Here is a 21,984-nt window from a genome sequence, read left to right as displayed (position 1 = left end):
CCCACAGTCAGAGGCATGGAGTGGTCCATGGCGAATGGATGCACATAGACCACAAAAGAACACAGGATAGGGAACCAATGGATTCTGCAAAGGTATTGAAATTCTGAGATAAATCCTTGTACTATTTCTTCCTAACAGTTCTGAGAAATAGAAATCCTTGTCTAATGCTTCGCTGAGAATTCCCATAGGAAGGGCTGCCACCAGTGCTTTCTTCTCGTTCCAGTGACCTGGAAAAGGCCCCCTGGGAAACACTACTTTCTAGAGGTGAGTACACAGGCATGTAACTGTCTGAGCCGGAGCTCAGTCTCTTCAAGGACACTGAGGCAGGTGAAAGATAGCAGGGAGATGGGGGAGTTACTTACTACTAAGCCATCATCCACCTGTTCTCTTGGTTATTACTTTCCGCTACATACTGAACAGTGTGAATCTTAAAAAGGTCTCAGCTCTGGTCCACAATATTGCAATACTCCAACAGGCCTACAGGTCTCTAGTTTGTGTTCTTCAAACACAGTCCCACTACTTCCCCAAGGCGGTATACTTAAAATATAAATGTCACTATTAATGCTCTTGCTTAAAACTTCCTTCAGGATAAACTTCAAGCTTAGTTCACTATATTTCGAGCAAAAAAGAAAAGTGCATTTATATATAATTACAGTGAAAATGTAAAGGTTCAAAGATACATCTAAATAGTTTCATAAATCTTCAAGCAAAAAGCCAACCAATGAAAAAAGCATAAAATCTATGTGAACATTTTTTCGAAACATTAGATGGCAGAAAATGATAGACATAAAAAATGAAGAAGTTGGGTCTGAAAAAACCTAGAGGTGAGGATTGAATATAGTCTACTATGTGGGAATAAGTTTTGATACAAATGTAATAGCAAGCATAAAATGAAAACATTATTTGAACGACACATTTATAGTTAACAAACTAAGCCTCTTCATCTTGGTGTGCATTTCTTTCTTACTCTCCCTGTTGCAGGGGCCTCGCTTCCCATGACCACCTCTCAGACTACCTGCATTCAGTTCTTGTCTCAGTCACTACATTTGGGGGGACCAAAGCTAAGAGAGTAGGTACCAGAGTGGTCCCAGAAAGGAGAAGCTTAGAACCTCCAAACCTCAGGATGGGATTCTGGACCTGGGTTGTTTACCCACCTGATGGTAACAAGAACCCCATTTCTGGTTGTAAGGGAGTGATGATAACTCTTGGTGGGCTGTAACAGCAGGAGAAAGATTCTCACCTGTAATGGATTAAGATGAGGAACAGATGAAAGAGGAAATGTTGGTTTATTTGGTATCTTTGGCTGATTCTATAAAATATACACATCCAGAAGCAACTAGCCTGATATACCATTAGAACAACCTACTAAACGGTCAGCTAAGATGTCATTTAGGGAATATCCTATAGGGATAGGGTGCTGTCCTCTAAGGTAAATTGTATGCATTAAATCAATGATTTATGGGTCTGTGTCCCCAATAACTAGAATACATGGGTTCTCAACACTGTGTACGCTTTCAAGCACCACAAAACCTGATGTCTATTAATATGGGTATTAAAAAGTAGCTAGATCAGAATGAAATCTTGACACTTGCAACAACACGGATGGAGCTAGAGAGAATAATGCTAAGTGAAATAAGTCAGAGAAAGACAAATACCATGTGATTTCACTCATATGTGGAACTCAAGAAGCAAAACAAATGAACAAAGAAGAAAAGAGACAAACCCAAAACAGATTCTTAACTATAGAGAACAAACTGATGGTCACCAGAGGGGAGGTGGGTGGAGTGATGGGTGAAATAGGTGATGGAGATTAAGAGTACACTTATCAAGATGAGCAATGAATAATGTATAGAATTGTCCAATTGCTGTACTGTACACATGAAACTAATATAACCCTGTATGTTAACTATACTGGAATTAAATAAGTAATGAAGTAAGTAAATACATACTTTTTTAAAGGTAGCTAGATCATACCTGTCTCCCAATTCTCAGCTCTTCAAATTACCTTCCACTTTTCTCTAGGTCAGCTAAGCTGTAGTCCTCTTAAAAGAGTAATTCTGAGAACACTTTTCCAGTCAGTCTTCCCCATTCCATTCCCCATTCCAGAAACTCTGTTCTCCAAGTTCCGTGTCTGATTTCTCTTGGCAAACTTTTCTTCCTCCCTTCCTTTTTCTCTTTTCTTCCCTCCTTTTTTCCTTCCTTTCTGCCTTCTTTCCTTCAAATTCTGCCAAGAGGCATATAATTAAGAAAAAACTAAGTATTCTAGGGCATCAGGACAAAAGGAAAATAAAAGATTAGCACAGGAACTGGTAGGTGTTACAAGTTGAATTGTGTATCCTTTCCCCTAGAAAAAGATATGTTGACGTCTTAAGTCCAGGTACCAAACCTGGGGTTATTATTTGGAAATAGAATGTTTGCAGATGTAATCAAGTTAAGGTGAGGTCATTAGATAGGGCTTAATCCAATATGACTGGGGTTTTTATAAGAAGGAAACCTGCATACAGACACACAAAGGAGATCATGTGCAAGAAAGGTGGAGACTAGAGTGATAACAGCTGCAAAGAAAGCAAGGATGGCTGGCCACCACCACCAGAAGCTAGGAGGAAGCATGGAAGGATTTTCTCTACAGGTTTTAGAGGGACCATGGCCTTGCTGACACCTTGATTTTAGACTTATAACCTTCAGATCTATGAGAGAATAAATTCCCATTATTTAAGCCAATGAGTTTGTGGTACTTTGTTACAGCAGCGCTGGAAAACTAATAGAGTAGGCATCCCATATTTGACTCAGTCTCTTCCCAGCAGCTGAAGCAAGGAAACAGTTTGTGGAATGATCCACAGTGCCCACAGGATTAAACAGTCCTATTTGCTCAGGGGATGCACAGCTTTTTATGACACTGAGAGATCAGAGAATGGTCTCCTCTACATCCTACAGAAAAAAAACAAAACAAAACAAAAACAAAAACAAAAAAAAAACACTGTAGGAATCAATGGACAACATGTGGATGACATCATGACACTAGCCCCAATAAGAAATTTTATGCAGCTATTTCCTACAAGGTGCACATCTAGGAATCAGAAATGAAAAAGGAGACGTTACCATCAACCTTGCAGAAATAAAAAAAGTTAATTAAGGAATAAGAGGCACAACTGTACATCAACACATTAGGCACCTTGGATGAAATGGACAAATTCCTAGAAAGATACAAACTACCAAAACTGACTCAAGAAGGAAGAGATGGGGGCACCTGGGTGGCTCAACCAGTTGAGTGTCCAACTCTTTATTGTGGCTCAGGTCGTGATCCCAGGGTCAAGACTGGGCCCTAAGTCGGGCTCCATGATGAGCATAAAGCCTGCTTACAATTCTCTCTGTCTCTCCCTCTGCCTCTCTCCCCCACTTGGGCATACTCTCTCACTAAAATAAAATTTTTTAAAAAATTTAAAAAAGAAAAAAAGAAGGAAGAGACGATCTGAATAGACCTATAACAAATGAAATGATTAAATTAGTAATCAAAAAACTACTCATAAAGCCCAGGCCCAAATGGCTTCACTGTTGAATTCTACCAAACATTAAAAACAAACAAACAAACAAACAAACAAACAAACAAACAAACACCAGTTATTTGCAAACTCTTCCAGAAAGGAGGAAAGAATACTTTTCAACTCATTTTATGAGGCCAGTATTACTCTGACACCAAAACCAGACAAAAATGCCACAAGGAAACTACAGACCAAAAGCACATATAGAATGTACCAAAAGAGTATGGTCCAAGTACACAGCTCTATAATTTTATGTCTTTGAGGTAATTTCCATAAATAGTTTTCTCACAATGGGTTTTTGGTAAGGTCAGACAGCAGATTTCAAGGCTATAATCTTTGGCAAGCATCTGGTGAGTAAATATTCCATGTTATCAATGAAATGCAGGTCTTAATGCTTTGCCAACTTCCAGAGGAGGGGAGAGAAATGAGGTCTTCTGATGAAAACTAAACGTTATTTATTTATTGTTAAATGTATGATGGGGGCTCCTGGGTGGTTCAATCAGTTAAGGATCTGACTCTTGATTTCAGCTCAGGTCATGATCTCACAGTTCAAAAGTTCAAGCCCCACATCAGTCTCTGTCTGTGTCAGTGTGGAGCCTGCTTAGAATTCTCTCTCCCTCTTTCTCTGTCCCTACCACACTCATATTCTTTCTCTCTCTCTCTCTCTCAAAATAAATAAATAAACTTAAAAAAAAAATAAATGCATGATGAAGGTTAGGGGAACTGCCACTACCAAAACAAGAATTGAAGAGCATTTTTCTTGCTGAAACTTGAAGAGTGTGGGGCAAATAAGAAGAGTTATTAGGTATTTGAGAAATATTTTATAATTTATTTAAAAGTTAATTTAAAACTATAAGAGGTTTTAGATTATAAGAAAGTTTAGGCATTGAATCAAACACAGAAGACAAACAGACTCTGTTTCTCTGGACTTTGAAAATAAATCCAAAACACATCTTGCTAGGAAAACAAACATGTAATTTCAAGAGTCCAAATCCTACCCTTTTTCAAATTTTGGTTAAATGCTGCCAGTAAAAAAAAAAAAAAAAAAAAAAAAAAAAAAAAAAAAAAGGAGCTGTTCTCAAATTGGTGTGGCACTTGAATGTTTCCTCTTATATAACTTTCCACTTTCTTCTTGGAGTTGAATTTGTCTTACTGTCTTACTGAAGTATAATCTTCCTGAGGGCAGGAACGGTCTCTCAAATTTCCAGACTCCTACTCGGGTTTAGGACAGTGCTTTGTTCACAACCAGCACTTAGTAAAAACTATTCTATGAACTAATGAAAATATCATGTACCTCATTACCTGATCAGTCTAAAAAATGGACTTTTAAAGTACTCAAAGTAATAAAGCCTGTTGTTAGGGGCACCAGGGTGGCTCAGTCGGTTAAGCATCTGACTTCAGCTCAGGTCATGATCTCATGGTCAGTGGGTTTGAGCCCTGTCAGCTCTGCTGACAGCTCAGAGCCTGGAGCCTGCTTTGGATTCTGTCTCCCTCTCTCTCTGACCCAGCTCACGCTCTGTTCTGCCTCTCAAAAATAAATAAACGTTAAAAATAAATAAATAAATAGGGGTGCCTAGGTGGCTCAGTTGGTTGAGCGCCCGACTTCAGCTCAGGTCATGATCTCACAGTCCATGAGTTCGGGCCCCATGTCAGGCTCTGTGCTGACAGCTCAGAGCCTGGAGCCTGCTTCGTATTCTGGGTCTCCCTCGCTCTCTGCCCCTCCCCAACTCATGCTCTGTCTCTCTCTCTCTGTCAAGAATAAATAAACGTTAAATTTTTTTTTTAATAAATAAAGCCTCTTGTTAAAAGGATTGCCAGATAACAATAAACTTTAAAATTTTGTTTATGAATTAAGCCATGAATAAGAGATGACTTAACCAGATTCATTTATACTAGTTACTATTCTTTTAAGCAGACATCCACAGCATTAAGGATCCTTCTGAGAAGAAAAACATTAACCTGAGAGTTAATCTTCACATTGCAAAATTATCCCTTTTAAGACATCCAACCAGTCTCTTCTGAAACCATTCTTGGAATGGTAACGAGAAATTCCATTAATAGGCTTTGAAACTTAGAAAAATGTCTAATTTATAGAAAAAATAAGGTTGAAAAAAAACTACTTGAACCAAAGCATATAAGTGGACTATATTATTGTAACCAAAAATTTCCTGTCCTCCTTTTAAGAGAATTATACAATCTCTGCCCATTGTCATACAACTTGCAAGGTTTCCTTTTGAGAGTGTACTTTCTGGCTCCACTGACAACAGGCTTTGTCATATGACTTGCTTTGGCCAATAAAATGTGAGCAGAACTGAGGTGCACAGAATGTGTTTTAAGTTTTAAGAGCAGCACCTACCAGTGGTGTATAAGAGCTGATTGTAACATTTCCAGAAATTTGGCAAGCCACTTGTTAAACTTGTTAACAGTAGCTTGTTAAAAGTAGCTTGAAATCAGCCATGGTGGGTTTTTACATCATAAGTGAGTATTTACATCATGGAAACAGCAAACACTACAAACCAGGACTCCTCTTCCCTCAAAGTTGATTCCAGCACGTGGTGAGGTGAGTGTGTCCCAAAAAAGTTGATCTTTGAACCTGGAGCCTGGAGTGAATGAAACTAGTGGAATAGAGCCAAAGATACCTGCAGCAGATATAATTTGCTTGAGAAATGAATCTTTGTTATTGTAAATCACTGAGTTGTAGGGGTTGTTACCTCAACATAACCCATGAAAAGGTGACTGATACCACTAGCTAGCGTTGTTAAGTTTTAGAGCACCTACGAGCCCAACCTTTATCTGTCCAGACCGTGGTTCAGTTGGCAACAACTTGAACCATCAGACTCCTTGAACCTGAAAAGATGCAAACTGCACTCAGACTCAAGATAGGAATCCAGGTCTTGGAAGGTTAATGTAAAAGTATAAAATAAAAATTACATTTTCTAAAAGCACTAAACAATTGTATCATTTTTAAACCTTGGCAACCACAAGTCTGTCACTCGTGGACCTGGATAGTTAAGGAGTGACTCCCCAGTCCTTTCCCCTATAGGCCACACGTTACCACCCCACCCCCACTTTTACCCCCAGAAGCGTGAATTGAACGCTGTGTCTTTAAGGGAGACGCGCGCAGTGGTTTCCGCACAGGACAAAATGTCTGCGAGGATCCTGGAGGCGACCGGGCGATCCCAGACTTCCAGCCCGCCTTCCGCTCCCGCCACGCTTCGGGGGTGATGGGGTGAGTGTGCGCCACCACGCATGCTGTGGAGTTCCCGGAGGCTGGGTCAGGGCGCGGCAGGCCAGGGGTGGGGGGAGGGGACCAGCCACAAGCCTCGGGGCCGCAGGTGAGCCTTCGACCCGCAAACGCCAGTGTCCGCTATTATCACACAGGCTGATTGGTGCAGAGGCCGCCGGACGTGCCCTTCCTTCGCTGTGGTCAGGTTGTCCCCGGTGTAAAAGATGCGTGTGGCCCCAAAGTCTGAATAAAGGCACCGATCAGCTTCTTTTAGCACCTCATTTTTGCTCCTCCATAGTATCCCTTCAAAAAAGTTATTTGGGAATATCGAAAATCATCTGCTCTCCTTTCTAGTAAAATTGCCTTTTTTGCAGTCACACTTTTAACAGTGCAAGTGGTTGGGTGCCCTGTAGTGTGCTCTTTCTCTGAGATTATCTTAAGGTCTCAAATTTTGGAGAAGAGAAAACGGAATGCGAGCCAAATGCTCAAACAATCCCTGCCCCCACTTCCATGATGCTCAAACAAAAGAATTTTCTGATCCTCTCTGAGTACCCAGGAGCAGTTTGCTGTAACTACTGACAGTAGCCAAATGCCCCAAGCTTACCAAGCAAAATTATTTTTCCTTCCATGAAAGAAAAAATAACCACCATCCGAACTTCTAATTAGCCCAGACTACATGGATACGATGTTTAAGAGAAACTGTTGTAGAAAAAGCTTAATAAATTAACATAATTAGGGTAATTATTTTATGCACTTCGCATTAATCTATTATTTGTACACCCTTTTTGGCCAAAAATAGCTTGAGGCAAAGGACAATAAAAAGGATACAACAATGTGTAAAATGGCCAAGAGCCAAAACAAGGAAATTCTCAATTAAAAATTCTTTGTTACAAAGGCCTTCAAAGTAGGACAGCTTTAAATTCTTCTAATTCATATCAAAGTATGCATTTTACAAGACAAAATGGATCAACACCCTTCTTTTCAGGAACATATGTATTAAAGTAATGTAGGCCTGAACTAAAGGTCCACTTCAGGGTAGAAAATTTTCATTTAAAAAAATGCATTAATAGAGAATACATCAGAGCCTTTTAGCTAATGGTAGAGGTATCTAAGAGTTTGGCTTAAGACATGTAGAGAACATCTCTGACTCTCCATATAATTAGTTGTTGGTCCAGTAAATTTTTTAAAGTCCATGTGTAACCTTTATCTAATATTTTCACACTTATCCCTTTCTTGCCTGAGCCAAGTATCTACACTTTACTTGGTTTTTAACTTCATCAAAGTCTTCAGCCTGGTGATTGCAGACTAGTTTTTCTAATTGTCTCGATTTGTTTATAAACAGATTAATTCATTAATTAATATTAGTAAACTAATATTTCTACAGAGATGGACAAGTAACAGATGAAGGAATTGTGTTTTCCTTGATATTTGGGTCAACTGTCAAGGCTAATTATTTGTTTTAATTATTATGTTCTGCTTTGATTAAAGTTACTGGTGGATGAAGTAAATGAAAATGTTTTTATTGTTTCCACCCAAATCTATGTGGATTTTGCATTAGTGTGAATTTCTTACTAAAATCCAGGCTCAACCTACACATACTTGTTTGTAATCCTGCCAGATTAATCCATCTGAAGTGATTGGCCTTGGGTGTGGAAGGACAAATACAGCTATAATTCATTTGTTATTCCCTTTTGAGAACATTGCCTGGTTCTTTGGCCTTTAGCCTGCCTAATATGTTGTCTATGTTCAGGTTTAAGTGTAAAATAAAAAAATTAGTTTGTTTTATAGGATGATTTTTAACGTTCCAGTCATGTTTTTTATGTACATACACACATATTTACACAAATTACTCATCCAGGTTTTGATCTCCCTTATTCTCTATACTGGTATTCGGGGGGGTCATACTGAAGAATCTCCATTTTAATCTGATAGGTTTTGAGAAGACTGGAACTTCAGAGAACTGCAAATAAAACTTTAAATGCAGTTTGAAGTAATTCATGTGAATTTATTATCTTCCACGGACTTTAACTTCTTACCATCCCTCCAGATAGTGGATACTCAAATGAAACTCCCTTTGGGAGAGAGCAGAGGGTGGTACACTACTACTCTCTCCTCTTCCATGAAATAACAAAAATCTGCTTTTCTTTCAGCTTTTTTCCCTCTGAAACCAGACTAAAAAACTTCTACTGTTCATTTCATGCTAGCCACTTTTTTTTTTTTAAGTTTACTTATGTATTTAGAGAGAGAATGTGCACATGAGCTGGGAAGGAGCAAACAGAGAGGGAGAGAGAATCCCAAGCAGGCACCATGCTGTCAGCACAGAGCCCAATGTGGGGGTCGAACCCACAAACCGAGAGATCATGACCTGAGCCAAAACCAAGAGTCAGAGGCTGAACCAACTGAGCCACCCAGGTGCCCCTAGCTACTTTCATTTAGCATCAAGAAATTTTATTTTAGGAGCACCTGTCTGGCTCAGTTGGTAGAGCACCCGACTCTTGATCTCAGGGTCTTGAGTTCAAGCACCATGTTGGGCATGGAGCCTAGTTAAAAAAAAAAAAAGAAGAAGAAGAAGAAGAAGAAATTTTATTTTAAAATATCAGCTGGAGGGCACCTGGGTGGCTCAGTCGGTTAAGTGTCTGACTCTTGATTTTGGCCCAGATTATGATCTCAGGGTTTGTGAGATCGAGCCCCATGTCAGGCTCTGTGCTGACAGCATGGAGCCTGCTTGGGATTCTGTCTCCCTCTCTCTGCCCCTCTCCCACTCATGCTCTTGCTTTCTCTCAAAATAAATAAATAAACTTAAATAAAATATGAGCTTGGAGGTCTAGTTATAAGACTAAAGAACTTGGTGAGAGTTAGCACTAGTGGCAATGTGTTTTTGGGCCCTGAAGGAGGTGGAAAGGGAAGAGATGCTGAAGCAGGAATCTCTGCATGAACAGTTGTATAGGGCCCCCAAGGCCTACCCTTTCCCCAGCATGGACACCGTGTGATGGAATTCACCCTCATGAGTGAACACTGCTCTGACCTTTACCACCTGTATCAGAATTATTGCTGGAAGCATCTCTCCTCACCAGACGGTAAGCTTCTGGAGGGGATGGACTATGTGGGTCTTCTCTTGGCATCCTGGGTAGTAAGCCCTTGCCTGACCCTGAGCAGGTACACAATGAGCAATTTGAATGAGAATGGATGGAGTGAATGGATGTAAGCAAAATAATCACATTCATTGGCACCTTTCTTATAATTTAAAAACTGTTTAAGCAGAAAAGCACCCAGGTGGTTCAGTCTGTTGAGCGTCCTACTTTGGCTCAGGTCATGATCTCCTGGTTCATGGGTTCGGGCCGCATGTTGGGCTTTGTGCCAACAGCAAGGAGCCTGCTTTGGATTCTGTCACCCTCTCTCTCTGTGCCTCCCTCACTCATAGGTGTATATTCTCTGTCTCTCAAAAATAAACATAAAAACAAAACAAAAAAACCACCTCTGTCTTAAAAAAAAAAAACTAAGGAAAAATTTAGGGAGTTCTTATTTTTCAGTTTCTTCATATTAGCTAACCATAAGTTAATAGGTGTGTGTTTTTGTTGGGTACTTGGTAAGGAAGAAATGCATATCAAAGGGCTCCAGGAAACCAGACCTCCCCATCAATTTTTTTTTCCTCCATCATTTTCTACCTGAGAGGTGAGCAACCAAATTTGCATGCAGGTCAATTTAGGAAATGAAAATAAATTTGGTTGGGGAGGGAAGGTGGATCTGTGATTCTTTGTTTTTTATATTCAAAAACCCTCAAGGGAATTCTTCCAACTTAAACTATCTATTGTAGTGAATAATAGAATGTCAAAGAGAGAAATAACACTGCCTTTAGCTACTAAGATCTTAATGTGGGCATGTGTGAACAGTAAATGCTGGTAGCTTCTTTTTGCTCATGCCTTGAATTTATATGATATAGCACTGGAGAGTCCAATAGTGAGATCATCTGCATTATTTGATTTCAGCCACCAGTTTAGAGGCAGATAATCTTATCATTTCCCTTGACAGACGGGGAGATTCGGACTTGGTGAGCTGGGCCTAAGAAAAGTAGAGTCAAGTCATTACATTGAATGCAGTGTCCCTTGAATGCCTGCCCGTGCTAGGGAGATGAGTGAGGTGTGGATCGAGACTCTCCTTCTGCTCAGGCAGGGCACAGCAAACCACCTGATATCGAGCAACCCTCCACACTGGGTTCCTTCCACGGCCAGATGGCAGCACCCTATGCCCCATCGGACTGATCCTCCAGTCTCCATAGTTAAGGTTGCTTAGCCCAGCCTGAGCTCACATACCCAAGGATTGTTTCATTAAATTATTTTGTATTTATGCTGTCACGAGCACTCTGTGAAGGCATGTACACAAGTTCTGTCTTTCCACAATGTCAGCTTTATTCAATCATAAAGCAAGGTTAACATAATTGTAAAGCAGATTCAGAATTCCAAACTCAAAGACCTTTCACTACACATTTAACTTGGCGTCGTACATGACACGCAAAACAAGAAAGATACAGTAAGGGTAAGTTAATGAATGAAATGGGAAGTCAGTCCATGAGCACACAGCTGGGATGAGGCCTTGACCAGTATGGGTCCACTCAGTGCTTCCTGCTTACTGTGTTCAAGCAGTGGAGGATCTCCATCACTTTCAGAGATCAAACGAGCAGAGCCTTCAGTGGCAGTTGCCTGATGTCAGTGGGACATAGAAGGGTCAGCATCTGGAGAATCTGGCAGTTTGCCTCAACAATCTTCCCTTTTTAAACGAGTTTCATCAGTCTAGCCCTTTCAGACTTCTTCTGGGTCTAATGATTATCGGTTCTTGTTTCTTCCAGGCTCCCTTGGTTTTGCTGGTTATCAGTTCTGGGTGCCCCCAGGCTGTTAACAGTTTTAGCAGTATCTCAGCTCATCACCCTTGTCTGCTTTCTTGATTCATTACATCGTTGCCTGACATGAGTGACTCCATCTTGCTCTCTACGTATGTACAGACCCTGCCATATATGTAGTCTACCTAAATGTGTCCACAGATGTGCATGCTTTCTTAGTACCTTTTTCCTCTTTTGTGTTGGATGCTTCCCTTTCTCCTTTCACACTAGCTGCCACACCCTCAACCGTCCCTCAACCAACCGTGTATCTCCTTATTTTTCTTCAGATATATATAAAATCTTAATATATCCCACACAGATCTATATATTATTTAATAATAATGACATACATACTTCATCTGACTTTTCTCCCTGTAGAGTTCCTCCAGAAATCCCTCTAGGTCATCTAGCAGAGTTCCAATCCATGCTTTGAATGGCTGCACAAAATTCCCTGGTGTGAACACATTATTTACCCAGCTATTCTCTGACAGGTGTTCCCATGTTTCCAGTTTTTTGACATCCCAGATAATACTGTAGTAAATATCCTAATACATTACTTTACGTATTAGTACTTTTAGTTCTACAGAATAGATTCCCAGGAGTGGATCCCTGATTATATTTATTTTTAATTAATAGAAATTGCCAGATTGCTTTCCTAAAAGCCTTCACATCTCCACTAGTAATGTATGAACGTATCCTTTTCTTTGCCTCCCTTCTAGCTTTGGCTGACAGACCTCTTCATTTTTGTTAGTGCGACGGATCTGAGACCTTATTGTTACTTTAATAGCACTTCCCTGAATAGAAGTGATGTGTATCTTTTCACATATTTCTTGGCCATCTAACTTTGTTCTTAGGTCATTTGCCTATTCATATTTCTTGCCCATTTTTTTATTGGGTTATTTGTCTTTTTCTTGACAGTTTGTTAGAGCTCTTTGTGTATTAGGGTTGTGACTGAATATGCTAACTAAGGCTTCTCTTCCAAGCCAAGATGGTTGGCTAGGAGGCTTCCCTCCCTCTGCACTGTAGGAAAAGTTAAAACAAGCTGAGGGGTTGTTTAGCAGAACTAGGAAGGCTGTTATGACTTGTGGCCACAGACTGCTGGTCACCGTTTAAATACTTAGTCTGAACAGAAGACTGTATTGAACCAGAATGTAGCCGTATGCGGAGGACTGAGAAGGTGAGGCAGTTCAGTACTGTGCTGCCTTCCACCGGTTAAGACCTCCGAGAACAAAGGCCTGCCAAGTCAGAGGATGTCCCTCTGCCGCCCTTGGAGGGGCAGCGCTGTGCTGGCCGACATTTGTAGTGCTGCTTGTCCATGGCTCAGATGAGGCAGTCCGCTAAGTCTAAGTCCACTAAGTCTTAATTCTGATTAAGACATCAGAATCAGTGTTTCCCACTCTTGTTTCCACCTTCACTCTTATAACAGATGGCATTCATGTATGTGGCACTCCTCTGGGCATCCCAGATTTTGAGGAAACCCAGAGACATCTTGCAGGGAGGTAAAGCATGACTAATTGTTCACCTCTGGTACTTTTAGGGGCACATCAGTAATGATCACTCTCAGAGTGTGGCACAGGTAAGACAGTCTACAGCTTATGCATAGTTTTTAACCCCCAGCTCAAGAAAGCATATCAGAATTCAAAGTAATAGTCTTGATATTCTAGAATACCTTTAAATCTCTTTTAATTTATAAAAAAACAAGGATTCATAATACTATTCTGTCCACTTTTGTTTATGTTTAGCAATAAAACAAGGAACTCTGAAAAGAGAAGATTCCAATGTAGACGAAATGGAATTCTAAAAAAAATTTTTTTAGGTAAATTTGGGTAACAAAAACAAAGTCTAATACTAAAATCTGGTCTGTTGACTACCCATAATGTTATATAACCATAATGTTTACTAAGCGTAAAGAAAATTATTCTTGAAAGTGGTCTGTAACTCCCCTCCTCATCCTATTACTCCCTTTTTGTGGACTTCAGGGATTTAGTAAATCTCTTGGAGGAAGTCTAGCCTTTAATTTTTAAAGATGTTTTATAATAATTGGCCTTCATGAGTAACCATATTCAAATCAATGCCTAATGTATCAGAAGATATGTAAATAGCTATTTCTTTTGTTAGAAGAAGCCTGGTACTTACTTGTCTTTTTTGATGATTCTGGTAAATTCCTTCTTCTTTTAAAAATACGAGCGATATGTTAAAGGTCATGCCTGAGCCTGATTAGACTTGCTTGGTGGGGGAAAAGTGAGCTTTGGAAAACTGTAATGTATCTGTAACAAGAATCTTAGCAATTGAAATAAAAGCTTACGCTAAACACTACTGCTATTATAGCAACTTATTTTTCCAACTTTGCCTTCTATCATTCCCAGTTAACGTTTAACCAAAAAGATTCTGGAACTTTATTACCTCCACTGCTGCTGGCTCAAAGCCTGCCAGTATGAATGGGCACTGACTATCTCACGGCGCATCTTGGCCTTGATATTCCCCCTGAAATAAATTCTCAGAAGAGCTCCAAGTCTTCCACGTGTTCTCTTACTATTTTTAAAGTTCCAGAACAAAGTTGTTTAGAATCACACATTTGGTCCTTTGTGAAGCTACTTTCTGAAGAATCAACTTCACCTTTTCTATTCCCCCTTGGTTGGTAGGTTATTGCTATGATAAATTGTTTTAACAGAAAAGACTTTGCAGCGACAGTCATTGGGTTGTGTTTGGATCCTTTTAACAACATACACGTTGGACAGAGCAAGTAGCTCTTACTTTTCTTTGTTTTCTTCCTTCATTAAAAGTAGTGATCAAGCCTTTTATCTTTTAAATATATAGAAGGGAACACTGCATTGTGATGAGCAATAAAGAAAACAAATTTTGTTTTGTAACTGGAGCACCTGTGACAGGGTCAGAAAAACATGAACACTCGAACATGGTGCTAGCCAGCATTTCTAGTATCTATGTTTAGGGGGCGGTTTGCTGAATTTCTTTTACTCACTGCCTGTCCTTTGAATTTACTCCTAGCACTGCTGATGGTTCTTCAGAACTCAGGATTCCTGCTCAGTGTGTCCACCTGAGAACTTACATTGGCTGGAAACCATGAGGCAATGACGGGGACCCCCCAAGGCCGACAGGACATGGCCTAATACCTAATTTAAAGGTAACGATTTAGAAAACTGCTTTGTATTTTTGTATTCCTAAAGACATATATTTTTAAAACTAAAGTTTTAGTGGTTTTTAGTGCTGCCATTTTCCTCATAAGCACGTTGTTTTTAAATTCACAAAACAAAAGACTTATTTTGAAAAAAGTTCCCTCATTGAGAGGTTTTTAAAAGGCTGTTCAACTGGCACTTTCCCCCCTAAAGTGTAAGAAACACATTTTTCATTCCCAAAGCTTTCTTTTCAGCTCGTTTCTACAGTTTGCTCCCTAACACTAAGAGAAGAAAACAAAACGGAGCCTTGCTCTTATTCTGAAAAGGCAGTACATTTTTAAGAAGAAAAGGAAAGGGGCGCCTGGGTGGCTCAGTCGGTTAAGGCTGTGAGCTCCGCTCAGGTCATGATCTCACAGTTCATGAGTTCGAGCCCATGTGGGGCTCTGTGCTGACAGCTCCGAGCCTGGAGCCTGCTTCGGATTCTGTCTCTCCCTCTCTCTGCCCGTGTGCCGCTCACGCTCTCTCTCAAAAATAAATAAAAGCATTAAAAAAAATAAAAAGTTAAAACTCATACATACAAGAGCACTTATTTAGCTGGTTTTTCCACTGAAGAAGCTTGGCTTCCCAGTTTTTAGTGTAACTACCCGCTAGATGCGGACCCACGTGATTTTGAAGAGCGTTCCTAGTTCAGGGAAGAAGGCCTGGACACGGTGAACATTTTCTGAGGAATAAACCGTTAACACTGAAAAAGAACCCCAGGTACTACCCGAACAGAAGGGGTTTCCTCAGTTGTGAGCGCGTGTGTGTGTGTGTGTGTGTGTGGCTGGCGGCTGCCCTTACCTGTTTCTCCCTCGAACGCAGACGCCGCCGCGGAGAGAATGAGGAGAGAATGAGGAGTGACGAGCCGACGACGCCCATGGAAGACAGCGGCGCGCCAGACGACGCTACGGCGCAGGGCGGCCCGTGTCCCGGTCTGGCCCCGGCCCCTCCCGGCCGCCTGGGGGCGCCATACTGCGAGGCCTGGGGCTACTTTCACCTGGCCCCCGCGCGCCCGGGCCACGCGGCGGGCCAGTGGGCCACCTGCCGGCTGTGCGGGGAGCAGGTGAGCCGCGGCCCGGGCTTCCACTCGGGCACCCCGGCGCTGTGGAGGCACCTCAAGAGCGCGCATCGACGGGAGCTGGAGAAGAGCTCCGCCCGCAGCTCGCCGGCCGCCGCCCCGGGCCCGCTGCCGCCGCCGCCTCCTCGCGGGCCCTCGGCCGAGGGCGACTGGGCGCGCCTGCTGGAGCAGATGGGCGCGCTGGCCGTGCGCTGCAGCCTGCGCGAGCGCGAGCTGGCGCGGCGCGAGGCGGCGGTGGAGCAGGGCGAGCGCGCCCTGGAGCTGAGGCGCAGGGCCCTGCAGGAGGAGGAGCGCGCGGCGGCCCAGGCGCGGCGGGAGCTGCAGGCCGAGAGGGAGGCGCTGCAGGGGCGGCTGCGGGAAGTGAGCCGACGCGAAGGCGCCCTGGCCTTGGCCTCTACTCCGCTGCAGACTCCGCTCAAAGAAGAGCCCTTGGGGGAGAGGGACGGCTACATAATTACCAAGGTCCTGTAGGTCTGGGCCGCTTTCCACTCCCAACCCCTCCCGTGCCAGCGCTACTCCAAGAGTGGTCCACGGATCAGCCTCACCTGGGAGCTGAATCTCAGGCCCACCAAGATCTCCAAATGTGGACCCTTGAGAAGCACTTAGGAAACCAGAGTAGAACCAAAAATCACTTAACGCTCTGTGCCCCGCCACGCCCTGGGATGCCTGGGAGCACCAGCTCCAGGGGCCTCCTTTGCTGTTGGGCTTCGGTGCAAGGAGGTGGTTTTCCTGCAACTCCTTTCGGAAGGACAGCTCCGTCCTATATTACCCGGAGTCCTGTAACTTCCATACGTATCAAAGACTGCCACACGACGTGGCTGGACACCCGCCAGGGCAGTCCAGGGTGGAGGGAGCACGGAAATGAGGATCGAGCGTTTTATCCAAGGAGAGTTTTATTCGTTTCCTCATGAATAAATCTTTGGCAAGTTGGCTTTGCCAGGCACGAGGTTCTGAAAAGGGGGCCATTTAGCCTCCACAACTGTTCTTTACCCTGTCATCCTAGTGCCTCATCAGAGCAATCTGGGAGAACCCCTGTTTGCTCCCCAGCTTGAAGAGAGCGCACCCCAGCTGTTCCCTTTCTGTTGAAGACCCAGTGGCAGCTGTGGTGCCTTTGTGCCTTACGCTTCCTTACTAGCAAAACATGAGCTCCTCCCTCCTTAGGAAGGGAGCTTGGTTCCCCACAAAACAGTCCTCACTTCTGGGCCACAAGAGAAGACATCTCTCCCATCTGAGGTCACCTTTACTTCTTCCCGTTTGCCTCCATTCCTCTTCCACCTTTACTGGACCTTTGCTCCATTACCGCTTCTCCTTTCCTCTGACTCATTCCCTCTCTTCCCCAGACTACTCTGGTTCCTCAGCAACAAGTCTCCCCTTGTACTAAAAAGAAAGATTTGACCAGCTTGACTGTCCCCAGCTTAACACTACCCAAGAGGGGTCCAGTTATCCTTGCTGCCTGTATTTCCTCCCCATACTTAAGTCCTTTCCTGGAGGTCAGCTTCCCATTCTACACTGGACCCGTAAGCTGAATATAATTTGTTTTCAGCCTTCATCTTGCTAGTAAAATGAACACCCACATGTACCCTCCACCTAGACTGAACACTTGTTAACATATTGCCTTATTTTCTCTGCCCTCTATCCCAAACATACATGGCATTTCATCCTGAAGTATTTCAGTCTATATATTCTAATAGCCTCTAATACAGAGTCCTTAATCAAAATTCCCCATTGTCTCAAAAATGTCTTCTTATCTTTCTTACAAAACAGGGTCCAATCAAGGTTCATACATTACTTTTTGATAACTTTAGTCTCTTTTGGTCTAGAATAGCTCCCTTATTACTTTCTTTTCCATGACACTTTTTTTTTTTTTTAACATTTATTTTTGAGACAGAGCATGAACGGGGGAGGGTCAGAGAGAGGGAGACACAGAATCTGAAACAGGCTCCAGGCTCTGAGCTGTCAGCACAGAGCCCAACCCGGGGCTCGAACTCACGGACCGCTAGATCATGACCTGAGCCGAAGTCGGCCGCTTAACCGACTGAGCCACCCAGGCGCCCCTCCATGACACTTTTTGAGAGTCCCAGCCCTCTGGCTTCTAGAATGCCCTTTATTCTGGGTTTGTCTGATTGTTTCCTTAAGCCAATTTATGCGCTCATTCTTGGCTCATCTGCCTCTGTGCCAGTGACTCCTGACTACCTCCAGCCTCACGTTTTCTTCCCAAGTTCTGGCTTCATGTCCAATCCCTGCTGTGTGTCTCTACCTCTGTATAGCGTGCCACTGCAGATGGAAAAGGCAAATCTCTTCAGTTCCACATCCCCACCCCTCACCCGATTATAACATTTATGGGGCTCTGAGAAAGTATTAGGTATATACTGCACACTGTACATGTACCATCCGACTCTATTCTCACAGCAGCTCCTTGAGGAGGTAATACTGTGCCCACTTACAGCTAAGGAAACGGAGATAGGGGCTAAGTAGGTTGTAAGTAGTAGCTTTGAGATCCAAATCCGGTCTATACCTCCAGATGCCCTGTTCCTAGCTGCTGCACTAGCTCCCTTGCTAGTCACTGTGTGAACACCAGTTTTCTCCCTAGCTCTAATTCCAGGTATCCTGGCACCATGTGCCAGAGCTGTGCCAAATGCTTTAGAATAAGTGCATGGGCAGCAACCCCATGACCTAATTATTCTTATGCCCATTTTGTAGAGGAAGAGACAAGCTCAGGGAACTAAGTAATGATGAGGGAGAGCGGGATTTGAATTCATCTCACTGAGGGACACCTGGGTGGCTCAGTTGGTTGAGCATCCTACTCTTGATTTTGGCTCAGGTCATAATCCCAGGGCCGTGGAATCTGTGTTGGGCTCTGCTGAGCATGGAGCCTGCTTAAAATTCTCTTTCCCCCTCTGTCCCTTTCCCCCACTCACACTCTCTCTCTAAAAGAAAAAAAGAAAAAAGGTTTGAATTCATCTCACTCAATCCTAGGCCCCTAATATACTGAGGCTATTTCTATAAAGTGTCACACCTGTCTTCCTTCTGATGCCACCTGCTAAGCTCAAGCCTCACTTAGCATTCATCTGGGGTTCATCTTCCCATCCTCGTCTTCCCCAGTTGCCCCCTTCCTAACACTCAGCTTGGCTAAAGGAACTGTTCTAAGCCAGCATTGATTATACCACAATTCCTGCTCAAAGCCCCCACCCCCAGCCCCATCACCCATCGTTAAGCTTCAACTTTGTGGCCTGACATTCAAGTGCCCCCACCCTGGTGCCAATCTTATCTGTCCCTTCCCCTACATGTATTGTATGCTCCAGCCAAACTAGACTCTTTGTTCTTCCTGACTGTCCTGTTCTTATGGCCTTCCCTCCACTTAAAAGGCCCCCTCAAACTCTGAGTATGAAAAATCCCACCCATTTCAAAGACAATGCTCAAATTTGACTGCCTGCATGTAGCTTTCCTTGATTTCTAATTTAGAGACGATTCTTTACTTCTCTGGGTTCATGGCATTTTGTACGTAAGTGTCCATTATTGGGCTGTTTGGTTTGAATCCAATCAATTGTACTAGTATGTCATTATCAGGAATGTTTTTCTTAAAACATTTTTTTTTTCATTACACAAGTAATGCAAATGCAATGCCCCAATCTAGGAAGAAATCAGAAAACAACGATCCCCCAGGGAGCCTGGGTGGCTCAGTCAGTTAAGCCTCTGACTCCAGCTCAGGTCATGATCTCACAGTCCGTGGGTTTGGGCCCCTCATCAGGCTCTGTGCTGACAGCTCAGAGCCTGGAGCCCGCTTCAGATTCTGTGTCTCCCTCTCTCTCTGCCCCTTCCCAGCTCACGCCGTCTCTCTCTCTCCTTCAAAAATAAACATTAAAAAAAATTAAAAAAAAAACAAAACAATTCCCCAAAGTCTTGTCATCTTAGTAAAACTTCTGTAAACTTTTTAATGTATTTTATTCTTTTGTATTTCATAATTTTTACATTATTCTAATAATAGTATGTTATTTCTGTTAAGTATTGAAATTTAACTTCTTCATGTGGATTTGAAAGTTGGGCTATGCTATAGGAATATGAATTTTTAGAAGGGAAAAAAAGCTTCTACCAATGTTACTCTTCTATTCCACCAACTGTTAGAACCGTTAATACCAGCAAAGACTGAGTTTTAGAATTTTAACTGCCTCCTCAAGAAAGATGACTAATGGGAGCACCAGTAGCCTCTGTTTAGGGGACAGGGGAACAATATCAGGGGCCTGATAACTTAGTGCTGGTTGTGGGAGAGATTTTACTTTCTCTTTTATATACTTCTGCCTTGTTGTACTTTTTTTACACCAAGCATGAATTACTTTTATAATCAAAAATAAAATAATTCACATTTCTCAAATGAGAACTCCTGACCATCAGCTTTCCACTTCCTTAGTTAAAATAAACAAAAACTCCAATACAAGATCCCCACTTCTAGAAAAGCCTAGAAAGAAACGCAGCCCTTGTCTATCATTTGACAGAGGGGGGAAAAAGAAGCCCCAGGGTGGCTTGCTCTCAATCAGAAGACTGCAGCTATGGTGGTTCACCTGACTCCAACCTCAATAGATACTGTGCCTCTTTGGCCTTGAGGACTTACGCTGGCTTGTCCAGCAAAGCATGAGGGCTGTCAGGACTCATAAGCCTGCATTGGCCTCTCTGCCTGTGACACAGTCGGCTCACAGAGTTATCACTGGCAATGGGTGATAGGGACACACCTCGCCTATATTGGCCAGGCTTCCCTGACTTATGTGCCTGGGCTTACTAAGAGCGTCATCCAGGTGCTGCCTTTGAGAGCAGTGCACACAGTGGCGAGGTGGGTGGCTGGAATGGGGGTGCACAATGCCCTGAACCCAACTCCTGAAGGCCTGCCATGACGTAAAGTGATCAGTCACTTCTTTCAGTTAAAATCTGTCAGGGAGGAGGGGGAGGCAAAACAGTACTAACAGCCAAGGCTGAAACAGCTAGGGCCCTGTACACACCTAAGCTGTCATCCTGGGAGCTGCAGAAGGGGAGAAAGCTTGGCTTGGTTTGAGCTGAGTTTCTATTTTAAATGACTGTCCATGTCTTTAACGTCTTGGAAGGAATTCATAAAGACTGGGCTTTGGTTTTGCTGCTCATCAGGGAACTATATATCTAAATGTTTGAACTTCTTACTTTTCCACAACATGAATCTGTTTCTTTGTCTGAAAAATGGATGAGGTCATCATTCAAGTCCTCTTTGGCTGCTAACATGGTATGATCCCATGAAATAGTCAAACATCAATTGTCCTTTGAGTCAATGAGTTGTTCTATTTAACTGGATTTTCTTGTTAATTGCAAATTTAGAAATAAATGTTGAAAGTGACATGCCTATTAGTAAAAAATAGTACTAGTGGGTCCAACTTCTTCCATAGTACTGAGGTACTAACTCTATCACTCACTCCCTAGAACTGAAAATGTGTACAGCAGTAATGAGTACACTCTCTCGTACCCACTCTTTTTGTCCTCATGACACCCTGCAGGTAGGGCAGGTTTAGCTGCCCATATTTTACAAACGAGGTCACATACTCCAACAAGGTGACGTGGTCTTTCACCTGGTCACTTCACCTTGTTGAAGGGTGTGGCCTCACAACACAGTTTGGAGGTTGGAGCTCAATCCACGGATCCCGGCCATACCTGGGGCTACAGCTGCACCTCCTTCCAGGCCTCCCTTCTGCTCCACCTCTTCACCAGTGCTATCCTGGACAGTTGGGTTGATGCTGGCTCCTCTCCACCCACAAGCTCTTGGGCTGATGGTAAGCCAGGCCTTAAGGAAGTGAGGTTGGCCTTTGCGTTAATTTCTTACTGCAGCTGTAAGAAATTACCACAAACATAGTGACTAAAAACAACTCAAATTTATTACAATTGCAGGTCAGAAGTCTGAGATGGAACTCAATGTCGGCAGGGCTGTGTTCCTTTCTAGAGGCCTTGGGTGAGAATGCCAACTTTTCCAGCTTCTGGCCCCTTCTACCTTCCTTGGCTTCTGGCCCCTTCTACCCTTCAAGGTCAGCAAGGGCCAATCTTTCTCAGATTGCATCACTCCATTACCCTCTTCCATATTTACTGGA

General features: G+C 42.9%; 1 protein-coding gene, 1 long non-coding RNA gene and 1 other non-coding gene across 12 annotated transcripts in view; 2 read left to right on the top strand and 1 right to left on the bottom strand.

The window, feature by feature from the left end:
- The window catches only part of LOC123607155, a 79,422-nt gene extending 63,695 nt beyond the window's left edge, over nt 1-15,727 (bottom strand). Inside the window, exon 1 of the long non-coding RNA XR_006716671.1 lies at nt 15,613-15,727. This is a non-coding gene — a long non-coding RNA (uncharacterized LOC123607155). The remainder of the gene's footprint in view (nt 1-15,612) is intronic.
- Nucleotides 6,636-20,264, top strand: ZBED3 (zinc finger BED-type containing 3). Of its 10 annotated transcripts, none has more exons than XM_045496225.1 (5): nt 6,646-6,768; nt 9,657-9,842; nt 13,065-13,137; nt 14,645-14,780; nt 15,634-20,264. In XM_045496225.1, exon 5 carries the CDS (start codon nt 15,662-15,664, stop codon nt 16,358-16,360), a length of 699 nt encoding a protein of 232 aa, XP_045352181.1. In that variant the 5' UTR covers nt 6,646-6,768; nt 9,657-9,842; nt 13,065-13,137; nt 14,645-14,780; nt 15,634-15,661; the 3' UTR covers nt 16,361-20,264. The 10 variants fall into 10 exon arrangements, with proteins under 10 accessions (XP_045352224.1, XP_045352143.1, XP_045352153.1 ...); XM_045496233.1 differs by lacking the exon at nt 9,657-9,842 and adding an exon at nt 11,609-11,751 and having other exon boundaries at nt 6,647-6,768; XM_045496205.1 differs by lacking the exon at nt 9,657-9,842 and adding an exon at nt 11,609-11,751 and having other exon boundaries at nt 6,647-6,768; nt 12,275-13,137.
- On the top strand, nt 12,801-12,938 carry LOC123582189. Its single transcript, XR_006704271.1, has one exon. It is a non-coding gene; the product is annotated as a small nucleolar RNA SNORA47 (small nucleolar RNA).
- Nucleotides 20,265-21,984: the final 1,720 nt, after the last annotated feature.

Source organism: Leopardus geoffroyi, chromosome A1, assembly GCF_018350155.1.
Source record: "Leopardus geoffroyi isolate Oge1 chromosome A1, O.geoffroyi_Oge1_pat1.0, whole genome shotgun sequence".
NCBI classification, from domain to species: domain Eukaryota; kingdom Metazoa; phylum Chordata; class Mammalia; order Carnivora; family Felidae; genus Leopardus; species Leopardus geoffroyi.
The sequence above is the reverse complement of the archived record's forward strand: the minus strand, read 5'-3'. Positions and strand labels throughout refer to the sequence as shown.

Excerpts from the sequence above, each read along its gene's own strand:
- ZBED3 (XM_045496187.1), top strand. The coding sequence starts at position 15,662 with ATGAGGAGTGACGAGCCGACGACGCCCATGGAAGACAGCGGCGCGCCA.